The 22,703-nt window shown below is 38.2% G+C and overlaps 1 protein-coding gene across 9 annotated transcripts in view; it reads right to left on the reverse strand.

The window, feature by feature from the left end:
- The window catches only part of NBEA (neurobeachin), a 662,067-nt gene that overhangs the window by 47,617 nt on the left and 591,747 nt on the right, over positions 1-22,703 (reverse strand). For all 9 annotated transcript variants that reach the window (XM_087865187.1, XM_045796974.2, XM_045796975.2 and 6 more), the window contains one exon: positions 12,658-12,810. In XM_087865187.1, coding sequence (XP_087721313.1) covers positions 12,658-12,810 — 153 coding nt within the window. The remainder of the gene's footprint in view (positions 1-12,657; positions 12,811-22,703) is intronic.

A 22,703-nucleotide genomic window follows, 5' to 3' on the forward strand; every position in this document is an offset into this window, starting at 1 on the left:
GTTAGAACATCTAAAAGCCAACCCTGATTCTAAATCAAATGCATACCTGAGAATCGAATTTGAGATACCCCATAATGAAAGCATAAAGACCAATCTCAAGCTAAAGCGTGACACTGAGACTTAACTGTACTCTAAGTAGTGTCAATCTATTACTGAAACATGCTATCTGCTTATTTGTTCTTTATAGAACTATGTTTTCTTGTACAAACCCATTTTGGACTCTGAAACAAGATTTTATTGCAAATACTTACAATGGAAAAATATAAAGAAATACTTGATTACTAAGCTATTAGGGTTATAATGGTCTTAATAGCTTTCTTTACCCTCTACTTGCATATCTAAAAGCAGAAGCAATTGCTTTAAGCCTAGATAAACCAATTCCCAATCCATAATTCTACCCTGGGGATCTGGGAGGAAGGAAATAAAGAGTGAGATTTAAACCAGAGAGGATATCTCTTAGATGGATAATAGTTACCTAATTCTAATTTCCATATTGTCCCATGGGTATTAGATGCTAGAGAATTCTTTCTCTAGCAGGTTTAGGATAAAGCATCTTTGAACTTACAAAGAAGGAAACTAGGCTAGTGGAATTAACTCTGTGGAAAGAATATTTGTTTTCTCCTGAATTCTTTTTATTTGAGAATACTGAATTTCCATCTCCTCTTCTAGACTAGAGCAAGAATACTTTCAAGTCTTTTCTCTTATTGCTTCAAAAATCTGCTTCTGATACTGAAAAAAATTCTCTAAAGAGAGTTGCATAGAGTCAAGCAGACAATCAGAAATCTTTGCATTACTGCTTCTGTAGGGGGTTTATTCTATGACTTGATTGCTTACTGGATGTATAATCCAGAGGATTCTTTTCCAGTCCCACTAGCCCCACCCTGGTCTTAGCGCTCACTGCTCTCCACTTGGGCGACTGCAACATACATCAGCCTCTTTCTCCGATCTGGCTAATCCAACCTATCTTGCCTCCTGCTGGGGCAACAGACTTCTGAAACCATCACACTCACGTGGTCCTTCCAGCAAAACATTAGAGTAAACTTTACCTGACCCCTAAGGCCTTTTCAAACCTTGATCCCACCCTCCCTCACTAGGTCTTAGGACTTCCGGATATACATCCTTGGCTCCAAGTAGCACAGACAATTCACAGCCCCTCACACATAGCAGCTATTACAACCTTTGAGCCTCTGTTGCTCCTTTATCCCCTATGAAACCATTTCATCCTCCTGCTTCTTGTTCAGGTCTTAGCCACCCTTCTGACTCAAGGGCAAGGTTTGCTTCCTGAGTTCTCCAGCTCACACGCTATGAATTCTTCTATGAATTTCTGTGACACTTGAAATCAGTACCCTCCTGTTTAATGGAGTAAGATAATGTACACACATTTACTTGTGAAAATCAATTTGCATATAAATTGGAAAGAGCTATACAAACAAATGGGGGTTATTACCAATTAGCACTTGTTTCAAACTTGCAATACTGTATCCTCAATTAGAATATAAGCATTTTGAAGATAGGGATCATATCTAATGCTTCTTTTCCATTTGTCATAGTTCCTAACCTCGTATTAAATAGTAAATATTTGATAAATATTATTGGCTAACTAATTAAGCAATGGGAAAGATGTGTAGGTAACAAGAAGGAAGAAATGTCAGGAGTGGGAAAGAAGCTCATTCATTCGTTCAGCGAATATTGACTGAGCATCTGCTATGCGCTGATACTGTTCTAGATTTTCGGGTTATAGCAGTGAATAAGAGAAACCAAAAGCCCTGCTATGCAGGGTTTACATTGTAGTGGGGGGAGATCAATACAACCCCAGATAATTAGTAAGATACAGAGTATGCCAGAAGGTGGGTAAGTGCTAAAGAAAAGAGAAAGGTAGGACAGAAAGTTAAGGAGTATGTATGGATGGGGAGGGGACTGCTATTTTGGAGGAGGTGGTCAGAGAAGGCTTCTTTGAGTTTGTGACAATTAAGGACCACATGAGGAAGTGAACTATAAAGATAGCTGGGGAAAGAGGATTTCACAAAAAGGCAACAGCCATTCGTTCACCCATTCATTCAAGATGAAGCATCTATTAAATGCCAGACAGTTATTTTAGGCCCCAGAGATACTATGATAAACAAGACAAAAGCTCTGATCTCTAGGAGCATGTCCCATTGCAATGCAAATAAGCAAGGTGAAAATTCTCTAATCTCTCTCCAGCCCCAAATTACTGACCATCTATCTACCCTGTGCTAGAAACTGGCCTTGGAGAATATACAGATGAATAAAGATTCCATGTCCTCAAAAATATCACAATCCAGTGGGAGATAAACATGTCAACTTGGGCTTTTCCTGCTGCTCAAACTCTTAAGCTGACAGCAGGCACTAAACGTCCCACCCCAGCCCATTTCGAGCAGAAATTACTAAATGTAATGATGGATCTCTGCTGCTCTATCCGTCACCACTCGCCACACTTGTCCCCTACCACTTACTTGCCTCTATAAGACTAGAGAAATCTGAGGGAAAATGGCCACAGCTAGGAAGCTGCAGAGAGAGGCCGTTGGCTTGAACTTTACTATATTTATTATTTTTTTCTTTAAAAATTTTTTAAATTTAAATTCAATTTAGTTAACATATACTGTATTATTAGTTTCAGAGGTAGAATTTAGTGATTCACCAGTTGCATATAACACCCAGTGCTCATCACATCAAGTGCCCTTCTTAATGCCCGTCACCCAGTTACCGCATTCCCTACCCACGTCTCCTCCAGTAACCCGGTTTCTTCCCTATAGTTAAGAGTCTCTTATGGTTTGTCTCCCTCTCTGTTTTCATCTTATTTTATTTTTTCTTCCCTTCCCGTATGTTCATCTGTTTTGTTTCTTAAATTCCACATATGAGTGAAATGGTATTTGTCTCTGATTTCGCTTAGCGTAATAATGCCCTCTAGTTCCATCCACGTCGTCGCAAATGGCAAGATTTCATTCTTTTTTGATGGCTGAGTAATAGTCATTGATTTACTTCTTACGACCTTCGCTGCTACTGCCCTGGCCCAAGCCACCATCATCTCTCATAAAACCTGCTTCCACCCTGTGCCTCAACACTTCATAACTAACACGGCAGCCAGAACGATGATTGCGAAATATAAGTAAGATCACGGCACGCTTCTGCTCCGACACTGCGATGACTCTATTTCACTCAGCGTAAAGATGCAAAGTGCTTACGATGGCCTTCAAGGCCTTATGTGATCTGGCCTCACTGCTGCTCGGTCTTCTATTAGGCGCCCGCTGCTCACTCCACCCCAGCCCCTTGGCTTCCCCGGGAAGCACATCCCTGTCTCAGGGCCTTTGCTCCAGACGGCCCTTCTGCCTGCAACGGTCTTTCCCCAAGACACTTCCGGTCCACTCTCTCGCTTCCTTCCGGTCTTAATGCAAATCTCACCTTCACAGTGAGGGGATCCTGACCACCCACCCTTAGTATTCCCCATTCCCTTACCTTCCACTACTTTTCTCCCCCATAGTATTGATTACTTTCTAACATACTACATATTTTACTTATTTACTATTTTATTGTCTGTTTCCCTTTGATCAAAAGTAAGCTCTATGAGGGCAGGGGTCTTTGTCCGTGTCAGCGGTATACTCCAAACACATGAAACAGCGCCTGGAACACTCCATAATTATCTGTTGAATGAACGGATTACAGTAGCTACCAGCGTTTGCTGGGACTGATGTGTACTTGTCGATGTTCCTAACGAGAGTGTGAGCTCCCGAGGGCCACTCACTGTGTTGCTCATGTTCGTGTGTTCAGAGCCCAGAGCAGCGTGAACTGTGTAACAGGCCCTTCGTGACTGGGATAAAAGAAGGAATTTTTCTACTTTAGCTTTCTTTCGAGTGGGATCCATGTTCAATTCTTCTTCGTGTTTTCCATAATGCCTTCCTCAGGGCTGGCTCAAAGATTTGTGGAATAAACAGATCCCCAGTTTCAGGGAGAAGGAGGACCCTGAAGCGCCAAGAGATTAAGGGTGCCTTGTTTGTCCAAGGCGTCAGAGCTGACATGTGGCGGGGCATGCACCTAAACACAAGATCTGTGTCTCAGTATTTTGAGTTTGCTGCAGAACGCTTCCACACGTTCTCGTTTCTGGAAAATTCTTTGCAGAGCAGGATGTGCTTTTTAGTATAAAAATATACCCCAAATGCAAATTGTTACCCATCAAAAAGGGACTTTTTCTTTAAAATATGAAAATCGTATAAAGGATGTAATACAGCAACAGCAAAACCACATTGGGTTCTGCTTTCTCTGCCTCAGTGCACTGTGCTCTGCTCCGCAGACGGAGAATGTTCTGCATCTGGTCCAGGAGCACCAGGGATCTGCTGGGCTGAGGGCCGGAGGAGATTATCAGTGCACATCCGTGAAAGGCCTTGTTCTAAAACAAATTTTAAAAAAGGGCAGATTATGATTGATGAACCCAGCATTAGGGTAATGTTATCAGAGATACTTTCTATTTCTGTCCTTTGTGGCGAGGTCAGATTATAATCATGTTAGAACTGAACACAGTGCTTTATTAATGTTTCATGAGTGAGTCGGTTGTAATCAGCCTAGCTGGGTGTGGGTAAATTAAACCAATTCTTGATGTATGAACTCAATGCACTTAGAATTTATTGAAATGTCTACCCAAAGTGTCCATATCAGTTTTCCAGTTTTTCTAATGAGACCGAATTTTGGATTTCACAGTTCTTCAGTAAAACATAATCCTTGTCCCTGTATTTACAAAAGTATAAATGACTGTAATTAATTATACATATATTATTTCCCATAATCAGAAAACCAATTAACCAAAAAAAAGTATGTCCTTAAAAATCAAAGTACTATCTCATTTTTAAAAATAAGAGAAGGAAATTAGGTTGTAGACATACAAAAATTTTCTACAAAATGTATCAAATACCTTTTCAGTTGCTGCCATGAGATAATAAAACTGATTGATCATCAATGATATCATCCCTTTTTATAATATTACTTTTGTCTTCTTTGCCTTGAATTCCTTAATGATGGCTTGAAAGAAGAAGGAGGCAATGCTCACGGATATAGAATACTAATCCATACAAAGAGATGAATGTTTTTTTTACCACTGCGAATGTCATTTCTTTGGGATAGATGACATTTTCATTTTATACTTTAGGCTCATTACAAAGAACCCCTTCAAATAACTGAAGATAATCCCAGCCCAAATTATACATACACTAGAGCACATTTTCTCTAAACCTATTTCCTAAGAACTAAATCCTATATGAGCTACCCAGCTGGTACAAAGTTAGAAACTTTAAATGTTACAAAACAATATGAAAGAATGAAGGCTGTATTCATGGAATTTGTGGAAAATTTAAGCCCTTCTGTATTTTCTGTTACCACTCAGGCTTTGTATATTAGAGTTAATAGTCATCAGATAACGATTCCTTCAGTAGGAAAAAAAATGAGAGCTAGGCACATGACTGATGAAGCTTCCTAGTGTTAGCACAGAGGCCTGACATGATTTCTGCATGACATCAGTGTGGTCATTTCCCATCAGTATGATGGGAAAACTGACCGGAAGTTGGAGCAGAGGGTCCTGTGAGGGGCAATGGTGAGCTAAGGACAGCAGCTCAGGGGACACTGAGGGAGGAGAGCAGCTGCGGAGACACACAACTGCTCTTCCTAAGACGTCCTTTGAGAGATCTGCTGCCGGGCACTGGTCTCAGGGGCGGCACGTCCCACTGCCCGTTAGCTCTAATTCTTTTTTTTTTTTTTTTGATTCTTGAAATAGTTCTCAAGGTTATGCTTTATTAAAGATGTTTTTTGAAATGATAGGAGAAAGACTTATCTGGAGAAAAAGTAGATGAATCAATCAATTTTTATGCATTTGTTCATTCATTTCTCCAACTTTCCAACCATTTTTCCGTTAGCTCTAATTCTGACGCAACCGAGAATGGCGGCTACAGAGGCAGAGCCTTGTTGACACCACGGCAGCCTTCCCTTCCCGTCCTGCAGGGTCCCTTCAAGGAAATCTCAGGCAAAGAAGGCAGGGGGGATAGACACTTCTCAAGCCAGCCAGTCCGTGCTAGCAGACACTGCCTACATATGGTCGATCTAACCCGGCACTGCATCCTGGTGCTGCAGAGAACCAAGACTTTGATTTTTTGCAAATAGGCAGAATTTTTGGTAAAGTATTTCACCCCATGGAGTAAAGATTTAGTTAAAGTCTTAACTGACTCATTAATGCCTATAAGATAACAGGACTTTGGTTTAGAATAGAGAAAAACCCCAGTGACTTGCTTCTCTCATTTCTTTACAAAAACAAGTTGGAATGTGTTAATATAATAAATATGTAACATATAACATGTAATATATAAATATGTAATATGTAAATAAGAATATGTTATATGTCAATTATACCTCAATTAAAAAAAGAACTACAAATAAATACGATGCATTTCTGAAAATGTTTTATGATATTTTCAGAAATGCACAAGTATTTATCCCTCATATTTTAGTCAGTTATAAAACTTAATTCTTTTGAATATGTGAGGGCAAGTCTTTGAGGGACAGTTAATTCACCATATTACATGCACTCTTTATAGTTCCTAGCACGCTATATGTACTTGGCTTGACGACACACTTAACTTGATAAATATGTATTTACAGTGACAGCAAATAGTGAGATTCATTTTAAATAAGCACTGAACTTTTAAAAAAGATTTTATTTATTTATTTATTATTTGAGAGAGAGAGAGAGAAAGAGATTGAGAGAACGAGTGGGAGGAGGGGCAGAGGGAAAAGCAGACTCCCCATAGAGCAGGAAGCCCGACGCAGGACTCTATCCCAGGACCACAGGATCATGACCTGACCTGAAGGCAGACGCCTAACTGAGTCACCCAGGCACCCCAGAAGCACTGCATTTTGTCTTAAAGTTTGCTCAGCAGCACTTAAGTTGATAGAAAGACAGGATATAGGAGGCATATAAACAGAAGTCAGGTGATTAATTATCAGTCACCTGATAGTAACTGGTAAGGTTAGTATCAGAAGTAAATTATTTCTTGTATTTTATTTAGATGCAATAGAAGTATTGTGAGCAGTTATAAATATAAAATAATTTATTACTGAAAAGTATTCATGAATTTTGTTCTTTCTTAAAGTTAAGAGGGAAAATCTATTTTAGAGTTTAGCTTGTCTTTACAGTGTCACTCACAATCATTTCTCAGGCTGTATCTTTCAATGAACAATCTGCTAAATTCTCTTAGGACCCAAATGATATGAAACCATTTGGTGAAAGGCAGGTATTTCTAAGGAAAAGAGATTTTAAAAGAATCTTTTGTGGTGATCATATGATCAATTCAGTTAAATAACTTAAAACTCAATTGTAAGTCTCAGTCAAAATTAGGTATTTGGGGGTCATCCATGCATAGATATAAATAGTTTACAGAAAACAGCTAGGTTATATTCCAAAGTTCCTTGTAGTATTTTGGAACAGATATTGCAATGGGAACAGCATTAGTCTAATCTGCTTCATTCTCAAGTTGATCTATAAAGCCACATTTAATTCAAAATACAGGTAAAGTTTTAGAGATCAGTGGGTCAATGGGTACAGGGGATATTGCATTCAGAGTTCTAATTTGCAATGCCAGTCATGGTAAGTTAGAAAGAGCACTTGGGTTAAGACCTTGGGTGAGCCACTTGGCCTTTTTGGGTTTCAGTCTCCTTACTCAAATAAAGGTCTGTGCAAGCTCTAAAATCCTGCGTGTGACTCTAAACTTTGCCTTTCCTCCACCTGCAGAGTTAAAGGATAGCCTTCCTCTCACAACTGCTGGGCAGTGGAACTTAGGACTTCCTTAACTCTAAGCAGAGGTCTTACCAGCTGGGAAGGGAGCCTTTCAGGGTAAGGGCTGGGGGAGAAAGAGGTAGAAATGGGATCCCAGAAAGTCAGGTCTGTATGGCCGTGGGGGCTGGAACACTCTACTGGTTTTGAATCAATTCCCATTTGTTTCTTTCCTTTCTTCAGCTGACCCCAAGGTACTGGCTTCTTGTTAGAAGACATGTCTCCCTTCCTTCTCCCTTTCCACAGCTCCTTAAGTCACCATCTTATCCTGGACACTGTGGATAAGAACACTGCCACTTTGATAAGTAGGTGATATCTGGCAAGATGACTGACCTCGCTGGGTTTCAGGATAATTCCTAGAAGACTTTTTGAGGATTAAAAATAATGCCCCTGAATAATGTGCCTCAAGCTCTAGCATAATATCTGACAAAGAATAAACACTCAAAAATGGCATCGGTTATACAGACTATCACTGCCATTATTGTATCTTGGTCAGCCCTCATATTGGGATGACTCAGGACCATCACTGGAGTATGGGGTGAGTTACCTAAGATTAGGGTATATACATCCTGATTTGCAGCAGTTGTGAGCAGTAAGTCTTGGAATGAGGACAGCAGAGACAACGAACATGAGCAGCTATCCCAGGGAAAGAGGGAGAATGTACTAGGAAAGTCATATAGCTGTAAGGAGATGTATAAACTGGGTATGCTCTATAGTAACATTCCACTTACTAAAGGTTGAATTTTATCACTTCATTTTTCAGAGCTTCACTCCTAAACTGGACCTTATCAGCCAATGACCAGTGAAAGCTAAAGCAGAAGATATAGTCAATCCACCAAAGCTACAAAGTTTCCATTTTCTCGGGGCCCCAATTAGCACTTGACTGACTCGCATTTACCATAAGGCTTTGATACGTTTGATTAACTGGTTTTGTAGACTAGAGAGGAATTTAAGCAATACATTCTAATCAGTATGGCTCTAAAGGGAAGCGTGTGGATAGCTGAAAAAGAACAGATATTGAATTCTAGCCTTCATAGAATAATAATGGGGACTCATGATAAAGAGAAGTTTCTTCTTTTGTATAAGAGGAGAGGAAACCAAGTAGTGAAAAAGTTTAGAAAAATAACAAACCTCCAAAAAAGTTTTCACTTAGCAATAAAAATCTAGAAACTTCCTTTATCTGGAATGTTTATTTGGTTGGATTATATTACTACCCATCATATTAGATGAATGAAGCTTTGTGATTTTTCTGCAAATTTAGTCAAGTGTGTATGGTCTTGCCTCATTAGTTTATATGAGTACTAATTACCTGATGGTTTCTTATCCATAATAATTATCTTTCCCTATATTCAAGAAGTTCTGTGTACGATGTTGTTTTGGGGATTTGCTTTTAGAAGCACAACTGCCTTTTCTTTTTCAATTAGGCATATCATTAATAAAATTATTAATTCTGGGGGGCATATGAACTTCTTTCACTAATGAGGAACACAAAGGTTGTATCTATAATGAATCACTATTTAATGTTTTATTAAAATATATGTAAAAATGTTCTAGCATCTAAAAAGCACACAAAAAGACACTCAACATCATTAGTCACTAGAAAAATGGAAATTAAACTATAATGAAATTTTACTTCATATCCACTAGAATGGTTATAATAAACAAACAAACAAACAAACAGGCAATGACAAGTGTTGGTGAAGATACAGAGAAACTGAAAGAGTCATCCTTAGTAACAATGTAAGATGGTACAATTATTTTGTAAAATAGGTAATTTCTTAAAAAGTTAAACATAAGTTTACCATGACTCAACAATTCTACTGTGGGTATATACCCCAAAGCAATGAAAACATATGTCCACATAGAGCCTGGTATGTGAATGTTCATAGCAGCTTTATTTATAACAAAGAGTGGAAACCACATGTTCAACAACTGGTGACTGGGTCAACAAAACATGGCCTATCCATACATGGAATAACATTATGGAAAAGAGCAAAGTACTGACGTATGCTCCAACGTGCATTAATCTCAAAAACAATGCCAAGTGAAAGAAGTCAAACACAAAAGAACACATTATCACACAGTTCTGGTTCTATAAAGTGTCCAGAAAAGGCAAACCTATGGAGATAGAAAGTTGACTAGTGGTTGCCTGGGGCTGCAGGTGGGCATGGGGAGTGACTGCAAATGGGCATATGATCCTTCTGAGATGGTGGAAATTTTCTAAAATTAGATTGTGGTGATGGTCACACCACTCTGTAAATTTACCAAAAATCATTAAATTGTACACTGAAAACAAATGATTTTTTTGATAATGATTTTTAAAAAACATGTATAAGGTATCTATCCACGTTTTACTGAAGAGGAATGTGAGGACCAGAGACGCGCCACAATTTACCCAGGGCAATGAAGCTAGTACATGGCAGAGCCCAGGTTCAAGAGAAGGAAATTATTAAACTCTAAGTCACACTCTTTCCAATACAGTGTTTATTATTAGCACCTACATGAAAACTTCTGTTTAATCGGTTGGGTGCAATAGCATGAACAAGAGAAAAATCCAGTCTAACAATTTTTGGCTACCTTGTTGGCCTGGTGAAGGATTCATTCAGTTTGTTTGTTTGTTTGTTTGTTTTATAGTTAGTTTCAGAGGGAGAATTCAGTTTAACCAGTTTGGACAAAACTAGACAATATATTAAAATCATTGAGATTATTATCCCTGGGTGATTCATTCATTCACTCAGCAGACATTTACTGACCAACGGCTTTGTGTCAGGCACAGTTCTGGGCTCTACAAATATACTGATACGTGGCAGGTTTCTAGCGTTGAATTTGTAGATCTGGTATCCTTACAGTGATATTACAGCCATCACTCAAATATGTAAGGATAGTATGGAAATTGGATGACCAATTCTAAAGATAAGTACAGATTTTAGAAGTATAATGCATTCCTGAAGTACAAATTCTTCACATTAAACAATGTAAATTGAAGAAATCTGTTATTCAAGGACGTAGTATGAAATAATAACTCCATATATCTGGAAGTACAATTTATAGATTGAAAAGTGAGAGAAATCATACCTATAAGTAATGCAATACATGACATTCCCTCAAAAGGGGGAGACCAGATTGCAGATTATATATACAGTACTTTTACCACATCAGCAATAGCTTTAAAATAAAATATATTAAAAGTAAAATATTTCTGAGAGACAGAAAATATAGTTTTAAAATTGAGGGGAGCATGGGACTGACAGCGAAGTCCCCCCTTCCAGAAAAAGGAGAGAGACAGACAGACAGACAGACACACACACACACACAAAATCAGAGGTAAAGGGAGGAATCACATATTATATGATCCTGTTTGTGTGAAATGTCCAGGATAAGTAAGTGTCTAGAGACAGAAAAGGCTACTAGTTGCCTAAGGATGGCCGGGAAAAATGGTGGAAGGTGCTGAAGGTACTAGGCTTCTTTATGGGGTGATAAAAATGTTCATAATTGATTGTGGTAATGGCTGTACAACTCTGTGAATAAATTAAAACCCATTTATTTATTTATTTTTTTACTTTACCTGGGTGAACTGTATGGTATGTGAATTATATCTGTGTGACATATGTGAATTATGTAGGTCTTACCAAAAAAATGGACTAAGGAATATGTGAACCCCATTGTAAATGTGGACTTTATTTGGATTCTGATTCAAATAAATTGGGTGTAAAAACAAAATAAATACATTTACAAGACAGTTGGAAAAAATTGAGAGCAAGTGAAACAGAGTTAAAAATATATTTTGAGTCAATGACTTTCTTAATTCCTCGATGTACTAAGAATAATAGTATACTAGGGAGGTTGTTTGGCAAAGTGGTTCATTTCCATATACCATAACCACACTGAGATTAACATCTCCTTAAATATGGATAAAATATATCAAAATCTATAAAATTCCCACATGCAAATATTTCATTTACACATATTTTATCTGAACATCCAGATATCTGCCATATTTGTCACACAGATTTAAAAAGTAATGACATTTTCAATCTAAGAATGTTTACTAGATGGGTGTTCTCTTAAAGACAAGTATATTATATATATATATATATATATAAATATATATACACATATATATACACACACATATATACACACACATACACACACACTTTTTTTTTTTTGAGAGAAGGAGAGAACACATGCGCTTGTGTGTGCATACATGTGCACGTGGGGGGGGGTGTGGGGCAGAGGGAGAGGGACAGAGAGAATCTTAAGCAGGCTCCATACCCAGCACGGAGCCCCACAAGGGACTCAGTCTCAGGACCCTGAGATCATGACCTGAACCGAAATCAAAAATCAGATCCTTAACCAACTGAGCCACGCAGCTGCCCCACAAGTATATTACATTTTAAGGTATGTTTCACAGCTTACGATTTCTTGCATGCAAATATGTTCTAAATGTAAATTATTTTGTTTTGAATATTTTCTGAGTGAAAAAAGAGTACAGATTTAGCCGGTAGACAAAAATAAGAAATGGGCATTTATTTCAAGCATTTTAGAATATCTTATATTAGTCAACAGATGCTCATCTGATTGTCTTCTCCTAAGGGAGCAAATGTAACTGAATTGCCATTCCTTTATTAGTCTTCATGAAAGGAAAATCCACTCCACAATAAAGAACAATGTCAAAAGACAATAGTAAAATGCTTGCCTTTTTTCTTAAAATTTTAACCTTGTATTTATATATGTTAAATGGCAATTTGTCAATAGTTAGAAACAAAAGAAAGCAACAGAATGTTTTTACTTCTTGATGACTGCTCAAGCAAAAACAAAATCTCTCTTACCATCCTGTTGATCCGTACAAAGTCTTCGGGTTTTTTTGCCCAGGGGGGAAGACCAACATCGTTTACTACAACTTCATCTTCTCTGACTCCGAGATTGTATCCGTTACTGTTGACAAACATCTCTGGTAGGTAATAGAACTCTGGAATTAGTTCCTGCCAGGAATAAAAACGTGGCATATTAGACCACCTTAAAAATGAGTTGAATAAAACTATTATAAAACTTGTTAACTACGAACTGAATTAAACAATTTCTTCACTTAATTTCAATATTTTATTACCTAATTCTATTCTTCATTTGATTTTCTTTATATAAGAGGAAGAGAAGGAAGAGAGGGGAAGGAAAGAGAAGACAAATCTTTTTCTTGAACATTTTATTTGATAATTTATGTTTATAAGACTTTCAATCTTATCTTGCCAGAACTGGTTAAGAGAAATGGGTTACAGGATCAACAGTAGTTCACAAGATCATTATTAAACAAATATGTAGAGCTGTATCTATAAGCCTATGCCACTCATCAACCTTTTCTGAATATTATTAAGAAATACCCAAATCAAAAAAAAAAAGTTGTTGCCAGTATTGGTTAAAAATCATGTAATATCTTCTACTTTTCTTTTTGATCACAATGGCAATTATACTACATGATTTATAATAAAAGACTAATACTCTTATTTCATAATTTAGAAAAATCAATTACTTTTGTACCTATCACTAAACACAATGAAGAGACGATATACAACGTGATAATAAGTTTTAAATATGTAACACGTGGCACCTGAATAACAGTTCTTAATAAATTGGATGCAAAGACAACCTGTGTTACTTGTCTATAACGATGGCATAAACAACTTGACTCCAGGCAAACTTGTGTTTGATGCACAATGTCTAACATGAGGCTTATGCTTCTTTGGATTATACCTGATATAGAAATGAACTGCTTTATGACCCTAGAAGTATTTTTTTTGTTATCCTTTTTTTAAGCAACTGGGAGAAAATGAAAACAAAAACCATTGTAGTTTTTATGCATACCATCTATACAATGATTAAAAAAAACCAACAATAATCTTTTCAAATATCAAGATCAGGGTTAAATTAACTTTAAATTATATTATGAAAAGCATAAGGACATTTCTTTGTGTAACATGATCAATGCTGATAATGTAGTACCTGAAATTCAACTCGTGCTGTGGTTTTCTCTAGGGAGTCACAGAAAAATTAAAAAACAAAACAAAAGCCACCAAACACTGATGTCTTCAAATAAATAAAATTATTAACTTTCAAAGAAAAGCATACACAAAAGCTCTCTCTTTATGGGTTCTCCTGCTAAAACCAACATTTGTCTGTGATCGAATAAGTGGGTGTTTATCTTAGTAATGCTCTGTGAGAATTTGATTATTATCCATTCTGATGATGATAAATGTGAACTATAAGAAAAATAAAACATAATAAAGTTTGAGTATGGGGCACTGTGACAGGTATGAAGAAAGAAAAAAATGAACAAGACATGGTTTTATTTCAAGTAATTTATAATCTGGTCCACGGGGTAAATGCATAAACAGATGGTTATAATACACAATAATAAGAGCTTGAAAGAAGTATAAGCCAAGGGCAAGAGAGCAGAGAGGAGAAGGCAGGGAACTCAGGGCAAGTCTGGAAAGACTTCACTGGAGACCAGACATTTGAATTCAACTATGTCTAAGATAAAGGCAGGGGGGAGGGGCAGGGGGACCATCAGGGAGTATTATCAGGAAGTGGTAAGGACCGAGTATGGGTGGAGTGTAGGATATACAGGAGGACACAGGTCAAGATGGGGAAAGTGGGCTGGTGAGAGTTAGATGGAACCAGATGATGAAGGAAGCCTTATACCAAGCTAAGCTGTTTGGATTTTATATTACTGGCAAATTTATTTTATAACAAGACACTGGGTGTCAACATAAAGGATGGAATGGAGAGGAGAGACTGGGTATCTGTGTGTATGCAGGGAGAAGGGGAACCAGAAGCGCAAGGAGAATGGGAGGGAAGGGGGAGAAGGGCAAGTGTGAGTTGTGGTAAGGGGCACACTGTGGGACGTTTGCAGGGAGGTCAACTGTGACAGAGGGAATTAGGTGGCTCACACTGTGTGGTATTGATTCATTAACAACACACTATGTACAAGACATCGAGGCCACAACAGAGTGTGGGGAAGGAGAATTATGGTGAGATTATTATAAACTCCTGTAAATTTTCAGTGACCTGGATATAAAAGGGGAAACAGAAGGGGCTGAAAGAAAAACTAAAAGGTAAAAAACATACTTATTTGTAAATCATGATACGGTTTAGTTAGTGGGCAAGGCAGGAGCTAAAGACTGGTTCAGAAATACTCTATCAGCGGTGACTATAGTGAGCTGACTTCTGGGCTGGCTAAGCACGATGATGTATATTATATTGCTTTGAAGGAGCAACTGGGCAAAGGTGTGTGATCACTGATTAGAAGGTGGAAGTAAAGCATCATCGCTATTCTCATTGATTTGTACGTAATCAGAAGTACATAATTGTTATGATCTTGATGTTTCTGTTCCTCTAAAATTCAAATGTTGAAACTTTATCCTCTATGATGGTATTAGGAGGTGGAGTCTTTGGAAGGTAGAGTTAGACGAGTTCATGAGGGTGGAGCCATCACGAATGGGATTAGTGTCCTTACAGGAGCCCTGAGGAAGCCTGCTTCTTCTCCCGCCACGTGAGACACAGTAAGACAATGGCCGTCTGTGAACCAGGAAGCAGATGCCCACCTGACACTGAACCTGACCGTGTGGGCACCTTAGTTTTGGACCTCCAGCTTCTACAACTGTGGGAAATAAACTTCTGCTGTTTATAAGCTCCCTAATTTATGGTAAAATATAGCTGCCTGAGCTGAACGAGACAATAATTATTAACTTATTATTTCAATGCATTAAGATAAAACTTACAATTTTCTTTCGATCTTACTCTCACGGTTTGGGAAAGCATGGACAATTAATAAAAGATGTAGAGAAAGGTAAAGAATATGGCTACTTGCACATTACCCATTCTTTATGCAACACAGCACAACAATAGCATTCCAAATGGTCCAAAACGGGGAAAGAATATAATAAGCTCATGCAGTCGCTCTTTGTGGAGGGTGATTTATATGTCATATATACACACGTAAGTCAGGGATTTCCTTCCTGCCTTTCATCAGTTATATGTGTTCATGTCCCATCTCTAGAACTAGACTATCTAAGCTTCCTAGAGGATAGACAGAGAGATAAAGCCACAAGGATATAGCAACATAGATTTATTTTTTATTTAAACAACCCAAAGAGTCTTAATTTATCTTCAACGGTCTTGGTGCTTTATAAGGTTTTCCAAATATATTATTTTCCATTCTTTCCTGTGGTAGAGGGTCACATAAACTATGTGGTTATTATTAACCCACTTACCACTATAATACTATTTTCCTGAATGTCATTAAATTAGATTCACAAAGGCAACAAAGCCCTAGGATTTTATATTAATAACAGTTTGGGCAAAAGCAGATTTTCAAGCCTGATTTTGTGGGGTTTATATTTTGTTGACCCCCTCATAGCTCTTGGTGTTATACTGTGTATGCAGCAGGTGCTCATTAAATATTAAGCTATTGATGATATTAGGTGAAGTTATTTTAATATCACTAGAAATCCTCTGGGGCAAGATGCAGATGGTTGGACGAATGCCTCAAGATTGGAAAAGAGCCAATGAAGGACTTTATTAAATAAAAGAAAAACGATGAACCCCAAAATAAAATTTGTGCCCTTTGAGGGGCAATTTTTGCAGCTTAAAGAATGTTATCTTGCTTATCCTAGTTAGGTATAAAAGGTTTAACAGGGTAAAAGAGTTCACTTTAAAATGCAAAAAAAGTTGGTTTTAAAGTTGCTGACAAAATTGTCCCCGAACTGTAGAAGTGGAAGAAACAAGAGCTACTTTGTTTCAATTTAAACTCTCTAGCATAAGAAGGGGCTAAAAGCGGGCAGCCACTGAGGAGGAAAAGGGAGGCTAAGAAAGGTCTGGCCAGATGATTACCTAGAAAGGCAAGAGGAAGAGTAAGGAGTTCAGCAGGAACATTCAGGAAGGCTTTAATCAAGGCCAGTTATACGAAAAAGTAGCATGACTAGAGCCTCCTGGATAATCCTTTAGTAAAAGCAGTGCTCTCCACTCCAGTCCATCTGGTCAACCAAACTATGCTCACTAATTAGGGTGTTAACTAAGACACTGGAAAAAGCTGTTAGAAGCCTGATGTTTGAAGGGCTGAAGAAATGCTTTCAGATTTCTAATAGAACAGTCACAAAGAGGCACATATTTAAGGCAAATATCAAGAAATTCCTGAAGTTCAGCTTAATTGCAAGGCTCCTAAAAGCTTCAAAAGACCAGAGCTATATGGGACTAAAGCTATCTGAACCCTGAAGTCCTGAGCTGGGGACGTTTTTATTTTGTTTTTTCTTTCTCTTTTTCTGAAGGGGAAGGAAGAGAGTAAAAATCACAGTCTAGGGATAAGTCGCTAAAGCAGCCGAGTGGGTGTACATTTTTATGCCTCAGTTTTATTTTAAATCTTTAAAATTAAAAGCTTAAAAAATCTTGTTTCAAATAGCATTTTAAAATTCAACGTTAGTATATAAATACAGGACATTAGTATGTAATTTATATTCATATTTATATAATTTAAAAGATCTGCGTATTTAAAAAGGAAAAACCTCACGAATAAGAGAGTTTCATCTCAGAGATTCAACTGTGATGTCCAAGAAGATAATTACTCTCTCTGACAATTACTCTAAGATGAGGAGTCAGCTGATATGTTACCTCTGGTGGTTCAATCTTAAAACAGCAGGTAGAATTTATTTGTATCCTTTTTTTGCATTTTACTTTATTATTATTTTTTACTCTTTGTATCATATGTTATGTCTTCTTTAATTTTTATTAAGATTTTTATTTATTTGACAGAGAGAGACACAGCGAGAGAGGGAACACAAGCAGAGGGAGTGGGAGAGGGAGAAGCAGGCTTCCTGCTGAGCAGGGAGCCCAATGCGGGGTTGATCCCAGGACCCTGGGATCATGACCTGAGCTGAAGGCAGACGCTTAACGACTGAGCCACCCAGGCGCCCCTCATATGCTATGTCTTGACACTGTTCTAAGTGCTTTACATATATTTTCTTAGTCTTCACAAAAATTTCATGAGGTGGGTATTCTCATTCTTCCCACTTTCTAGACAAGAACACTGAGGTAAAGAGAAGGTAATTAGTTTGCTAATGACTGCACTGGAAATAGGTGATAAAGCCCCAAATCGAAACCAATCACTTTAAATCCAGGGGCTCTGCTCTTATATTCTCTATTTTGCTTCTGAAGCAGTGACCCAGTCATTCTGTATGACTTCATTCTGTTTTGATTTTTTGCATAGCAATTATATATATATATATATATTTTATACACATATTAGGCTCCTGTATCATACTATACTGGAAATCTCATGACAGCAGGGATCATTGTCTATTTCGCTCACTGGTTCACACTACTCACTTGCCAGGAATGGTGCCTAGTACATAACAGATGCTCAGTGCAAATGTGTGAGATAAAAAAAAAAAAAGAATCAAGTATTGTTGTATGTTTATCACCTCCTGAACTTCAGGTATGAAATAGTGACAAAAACAAAATTGAAGACCACGGTTTTCAAGCTGTGTTGGTTTAAGCAGAGGTCCGTAGGGTGAGCAGTTAGTTGAAGGTAAGAGGCAGACGGGGCAGGGAGGCAGGTTGGGGATTATCCCTTCTTCTACCAGGAAGGGCTATTTTATGTGCATCAGAATCAAATAGATCTGAGTTTAAATCCGGACCTCTTGCCAGCTTGGGCAAGTTTCTTAAACTTTTGGAAAAACAATCAATTTCTTCATATGCAAAACTGTGATGATGACAGCAATGAACTCAGGGCAGATGTGAGGATAAATGGTGGCAATGTGCAAAACAATGCATGTAATAGTTATACGCAAAATACCTTTCAGAAGCTAGTCATTCTATCAATTCTTTTTTTGATGCACAGCAAAGATATTGCTGCTGAGTTTACCCAGTACCAGAGTATACCCTGTACCCAGTAACAAAACTGTTACTTCGGATGTTTGTGTTTGAAGGAATACCTATGTAGACAATTCAGGCGATTAAAGGGTTTTTATCAAATGTATGGACTAACTTACATGTCACCTAGCCTAAGCAGATATATTTCTAAAGCTATTTGCATTTCAGATTTTAGTTTTGTCTAAATGAACAATCAGGTTGAACTGCACAGTATAAACCAAACTAGAATTTAAAATTTTTAAAAATTAGTACCTGTAGAATTTTTTCAAAGATGGCTGTAATAACCCCTCCGATCCCCTGTTCTCTCTGGCATTTCCATGTTACCATTCGTCCCTTAGAGTGGGGGACTCTATTTCTTCTCCCTTTGAATGTGGTCAGGCATATTTCAACACACAGAATGTAAAAAAGTGATATTGCAGGGCTTCTAGAGAAGCCTAAGACTGGAGGCCTTGCAACCTCTGTTTTTATCTGCTGAGAAGCCAACAGACACAGAAAGTGGTGGGGCCGCCTTGCTGGAGTGATCATGGAAAGAGACAGACATGTCTGGACAGTCCTTAGCTACTCTGGCCCAGTCTGATGGGCCACAAAATGCGTGAGGAAAGCCATGCTGGGTTCTCTGGCCCAGCCACAGCCCTCCAGCTGTCACCATGTGGCACAGTCATGAGCGGTCCTTGCTGGGCTTTAACTCCAACTGCGCACTGTCAACAAATATATAGTTGCTGTGTGCATTTTTTGTAGGGGGGGGCAAGGAAGAGGGAGAGAATTTTATTTTTATTTATTTTAGAAAGAGAGAGAGAGTCCAAGGTGCTGCAAATCAAATGTGGCCACCAGGTAAAAGGTGTGGCTATAAACCCCTTTGTAAGTGCTCAGCAAAATTTAAGGTGGTGGTTTGTAGACCCATTCGAATACATAAAGGGATTCTAAGAATCCTAAGGGCATTATAAACAGCATCTTAACTCATAGCCTGAAATAGGATCCTATCTCAAAAGGATTTCGGGGTGCAAGTTTTTTCTCATAATGAACTATAATTTGATACATAGAAAGTCCACAGAATTTTAAAGGAGGTTAAAAATGCCTTGGACCCAACTTTCTATGATCAGAAAGCATCTGGAGAAAGCCACTCAGTGGCAGACAAGGGCTATTTCTTATGGAAAAGAAAGCTGATCCAGAGGGCAAAGCCATGGTCCCGGAGGACCTGATCCCAGGGTCCAGGAAACTGGCAACACCACAAGCCTGGCCCCAATGGCCAAGAACCAGCCGCCGCTCTGTACCTCCCACATCCCTGCCTTTGGGGTAGATTCTGTTGAAGTTTACCTGTTTCAGGCTCACCACCGTATGCTGCGTGTACACAGGACAACTTGTCTTTCTAGGTTCCCGTATCCAAATTAGAAATTCCTGCATCATATCTGTATCTGGACCCGATACAGACCATGAGATACTAGATTTTGATCCTGATACAATAATGTGGCCAACAAGTTGAGTATATTTTGCATCTAGGAGGAATGTGAATTGTGACCAGAGAAAGGACTTTAGTAGACTATTTCCAAAGAAGGCCACAAACATCCCTCTAACCTCCATGTCCTCCTGAAATGTGACTTTGCTGCTCAGCTACCAGGAGGTAGAGTCCATTTCTCCCCTTCCTTAATTTGGGCTGGCCCTGTGACTTGTTTTGACCAACAGAATGTTGTCGAGGTAACACTATGTGACTTTCAAGCTTATGCGTTAAGCAGCTTTGAAGCTCCCCCCGCCCCCGCCACCATGAAAAACAGTGTGATTTTCTTAGAAAGACTATATAGAGAAAGACAGGACCAGCCAGGACCAGCAGTTCCAGCCATCCTGGCTGAGGCAACAGATAAGTGAGTGAATCCTCCAGACCCAGACCAGCCACCCCCATCGACCCCAGATGGATCAGCGACGAGCTATACCTGATGAACTTTACTCTGACTGCAGAACCCTAGGGAAATAAATGGCTGTATTTTTTAAGCCACTAAGGTTTGGGGTGGTTTGCCACATAGCAATAAATGACTAAAGTAACACCTGATTGATCAATGATTCCAAACGAGCCCAAGTGGCCGGATGTGATGATACGGTCATGCAGAAGAATTAGAGCAGCAAGCCAACCAATGAAAAGGCAACACAAGGAACTAAACAGACCTCGGTGCTAGTTCTGGCTTCCTCTGTACCTACTGTGTGAACTCAGGCCACTTAAGATCGGTGGATCTCCTTTACAAGAAAGCTATCTCACAGGGCTATTCTGAAGACTATCAAATAAATGACAAAAAGGCATGTTTAAAAACTGCTGAGAACCATCCAGGAACCATGCATGCTACTCTTGTTACCGGTAAGTGAGCTCCTTCAGAGCCCTTTAGGTACCAACTGGCCTACTTCACGTAAGAGCCTCGTGCTTACTCTCTTCCCACTGATGGGTTTCGGTTAATCAGCTTCTCTTTAAGGAAAGAGTCCAAGTAGCTTAAGATTTCCTAAATGAAAAACCGTTCGGAAAGACACCAAATACTATCAAAGAAATGGCAAGATGAATATTATAACAGGCATTTTGTGTCTGTAAATGTGATTTCTGCTTGATTTTAACAGCTATACTAAAACCCCACGGTACAGTTAATAGTGTTATATGTGTTCTGTCAATAATAAGAAAATATCCTCAAACACAATTTCTAATTTACAAGCTTATGACAAGTTCAAGCTGCTGAGAAATTGGACTTGAAAGTATGTCTTAGAGTGATAGAAGACCACTATTAACACTATCATAATTGTATACCTATTGCATCAAATCTGACATTTCAGTTTAATATATTTTGCTGAGCGAGCATACCATTTTATGGCTTCCTAGTGAAATGAAATCCAACCCAGACGTTTTCACTTTTCTAATATAATTCACTGCAAGGTTTTAAAGCTGCCATCTCTTTTCTTCCTTTTTTTCAAAAGATTGATGCCCTGGCGTTCGTTAATTCCACAAGAGCTCATAATGGGTCAATGAGTCAGTGGCGAGCACCTCCATTAACTGTATTAATTTACACTATGTCACCTTAATGACATTTTGTCACAGCTACCTTTCCTGACATCTACATAGCTATTCAAAAGTAATATAACAACTTTTGAAGGCATTAAGGAATCATAGTGTAGGAACTCCAGTAAGTTGAATGTCATTGTTACCAAGACTACACTAGAGAAGAGAAATAAAATATAAAATAAAAATAAAGTAAAAACCAACAGGTCTGACTTAACTCAGGGGACCTGGCTCCTGAAAGGTCACTTCGCCAACACTCCATCTCTGCCCAGCTTGTACGCATTACCACAGGAAGAGACTGATGTTAATAAAGAGAGACAGAATGAAACCAGCTCCTCCCTTCTAGTTCTTTCTTATATGATTACCTAAGCTAGGAGATATTGCAGACATACTTTTCTTCACAAATGGAAACGCATTTCCTTAAAATGATATCCAATGCTTTACTTAACAGCTTAGGGATAAGAAAGCATAGGTTTTAACACACAGTTAGCAAAACTATTATTACTCTTGGTAACACATTCTTCTCTGTTAAGTCAAGTATTATTTCAGAGGAAAAAAAATATCCTGTGTTTTAATCAATATATTTAAATGTGAATTTAGAGAGTCTGAAGTTACCACCAGTATTACCAAAAACCTCTCTAACATTTCCTTAATGAGAACCCTCATATTCTGATACATTTCGACACACAGACACACACACCTGAAATAGAGGAAAGCAGAAAGTCTGAGAAACCATACTTGTAATGCAATTTGATGCAATTTCAAAGATCTTTTTCAAATCAGTAACAAAAAGATATTTCACCCAACTGAAAAATGGGAAAAGACCTGAGTAAGTTTACAGGTCAGTTACTGAAATACGAAACATGAAAAAAGCTCAACTTCGCTCACAATTAATGACACACAAGCCCAAACAAAGACAACTCTATTTTCACT

The sequence above is a fragment of the Ursus americanus genome, chromosome 10 (genome assembly GCF_024610735.1).
Source record: "Ursus americanus isolate L20-20 chromosome 10, mUrsAme1.1.p, whole genome shotgun sequence".
Lineage (NCBI taxonomy): Eukaryota > Metazoa > Chordata > Mammalia > Carnivora > Ursidae > Ursus > Ursus americanus.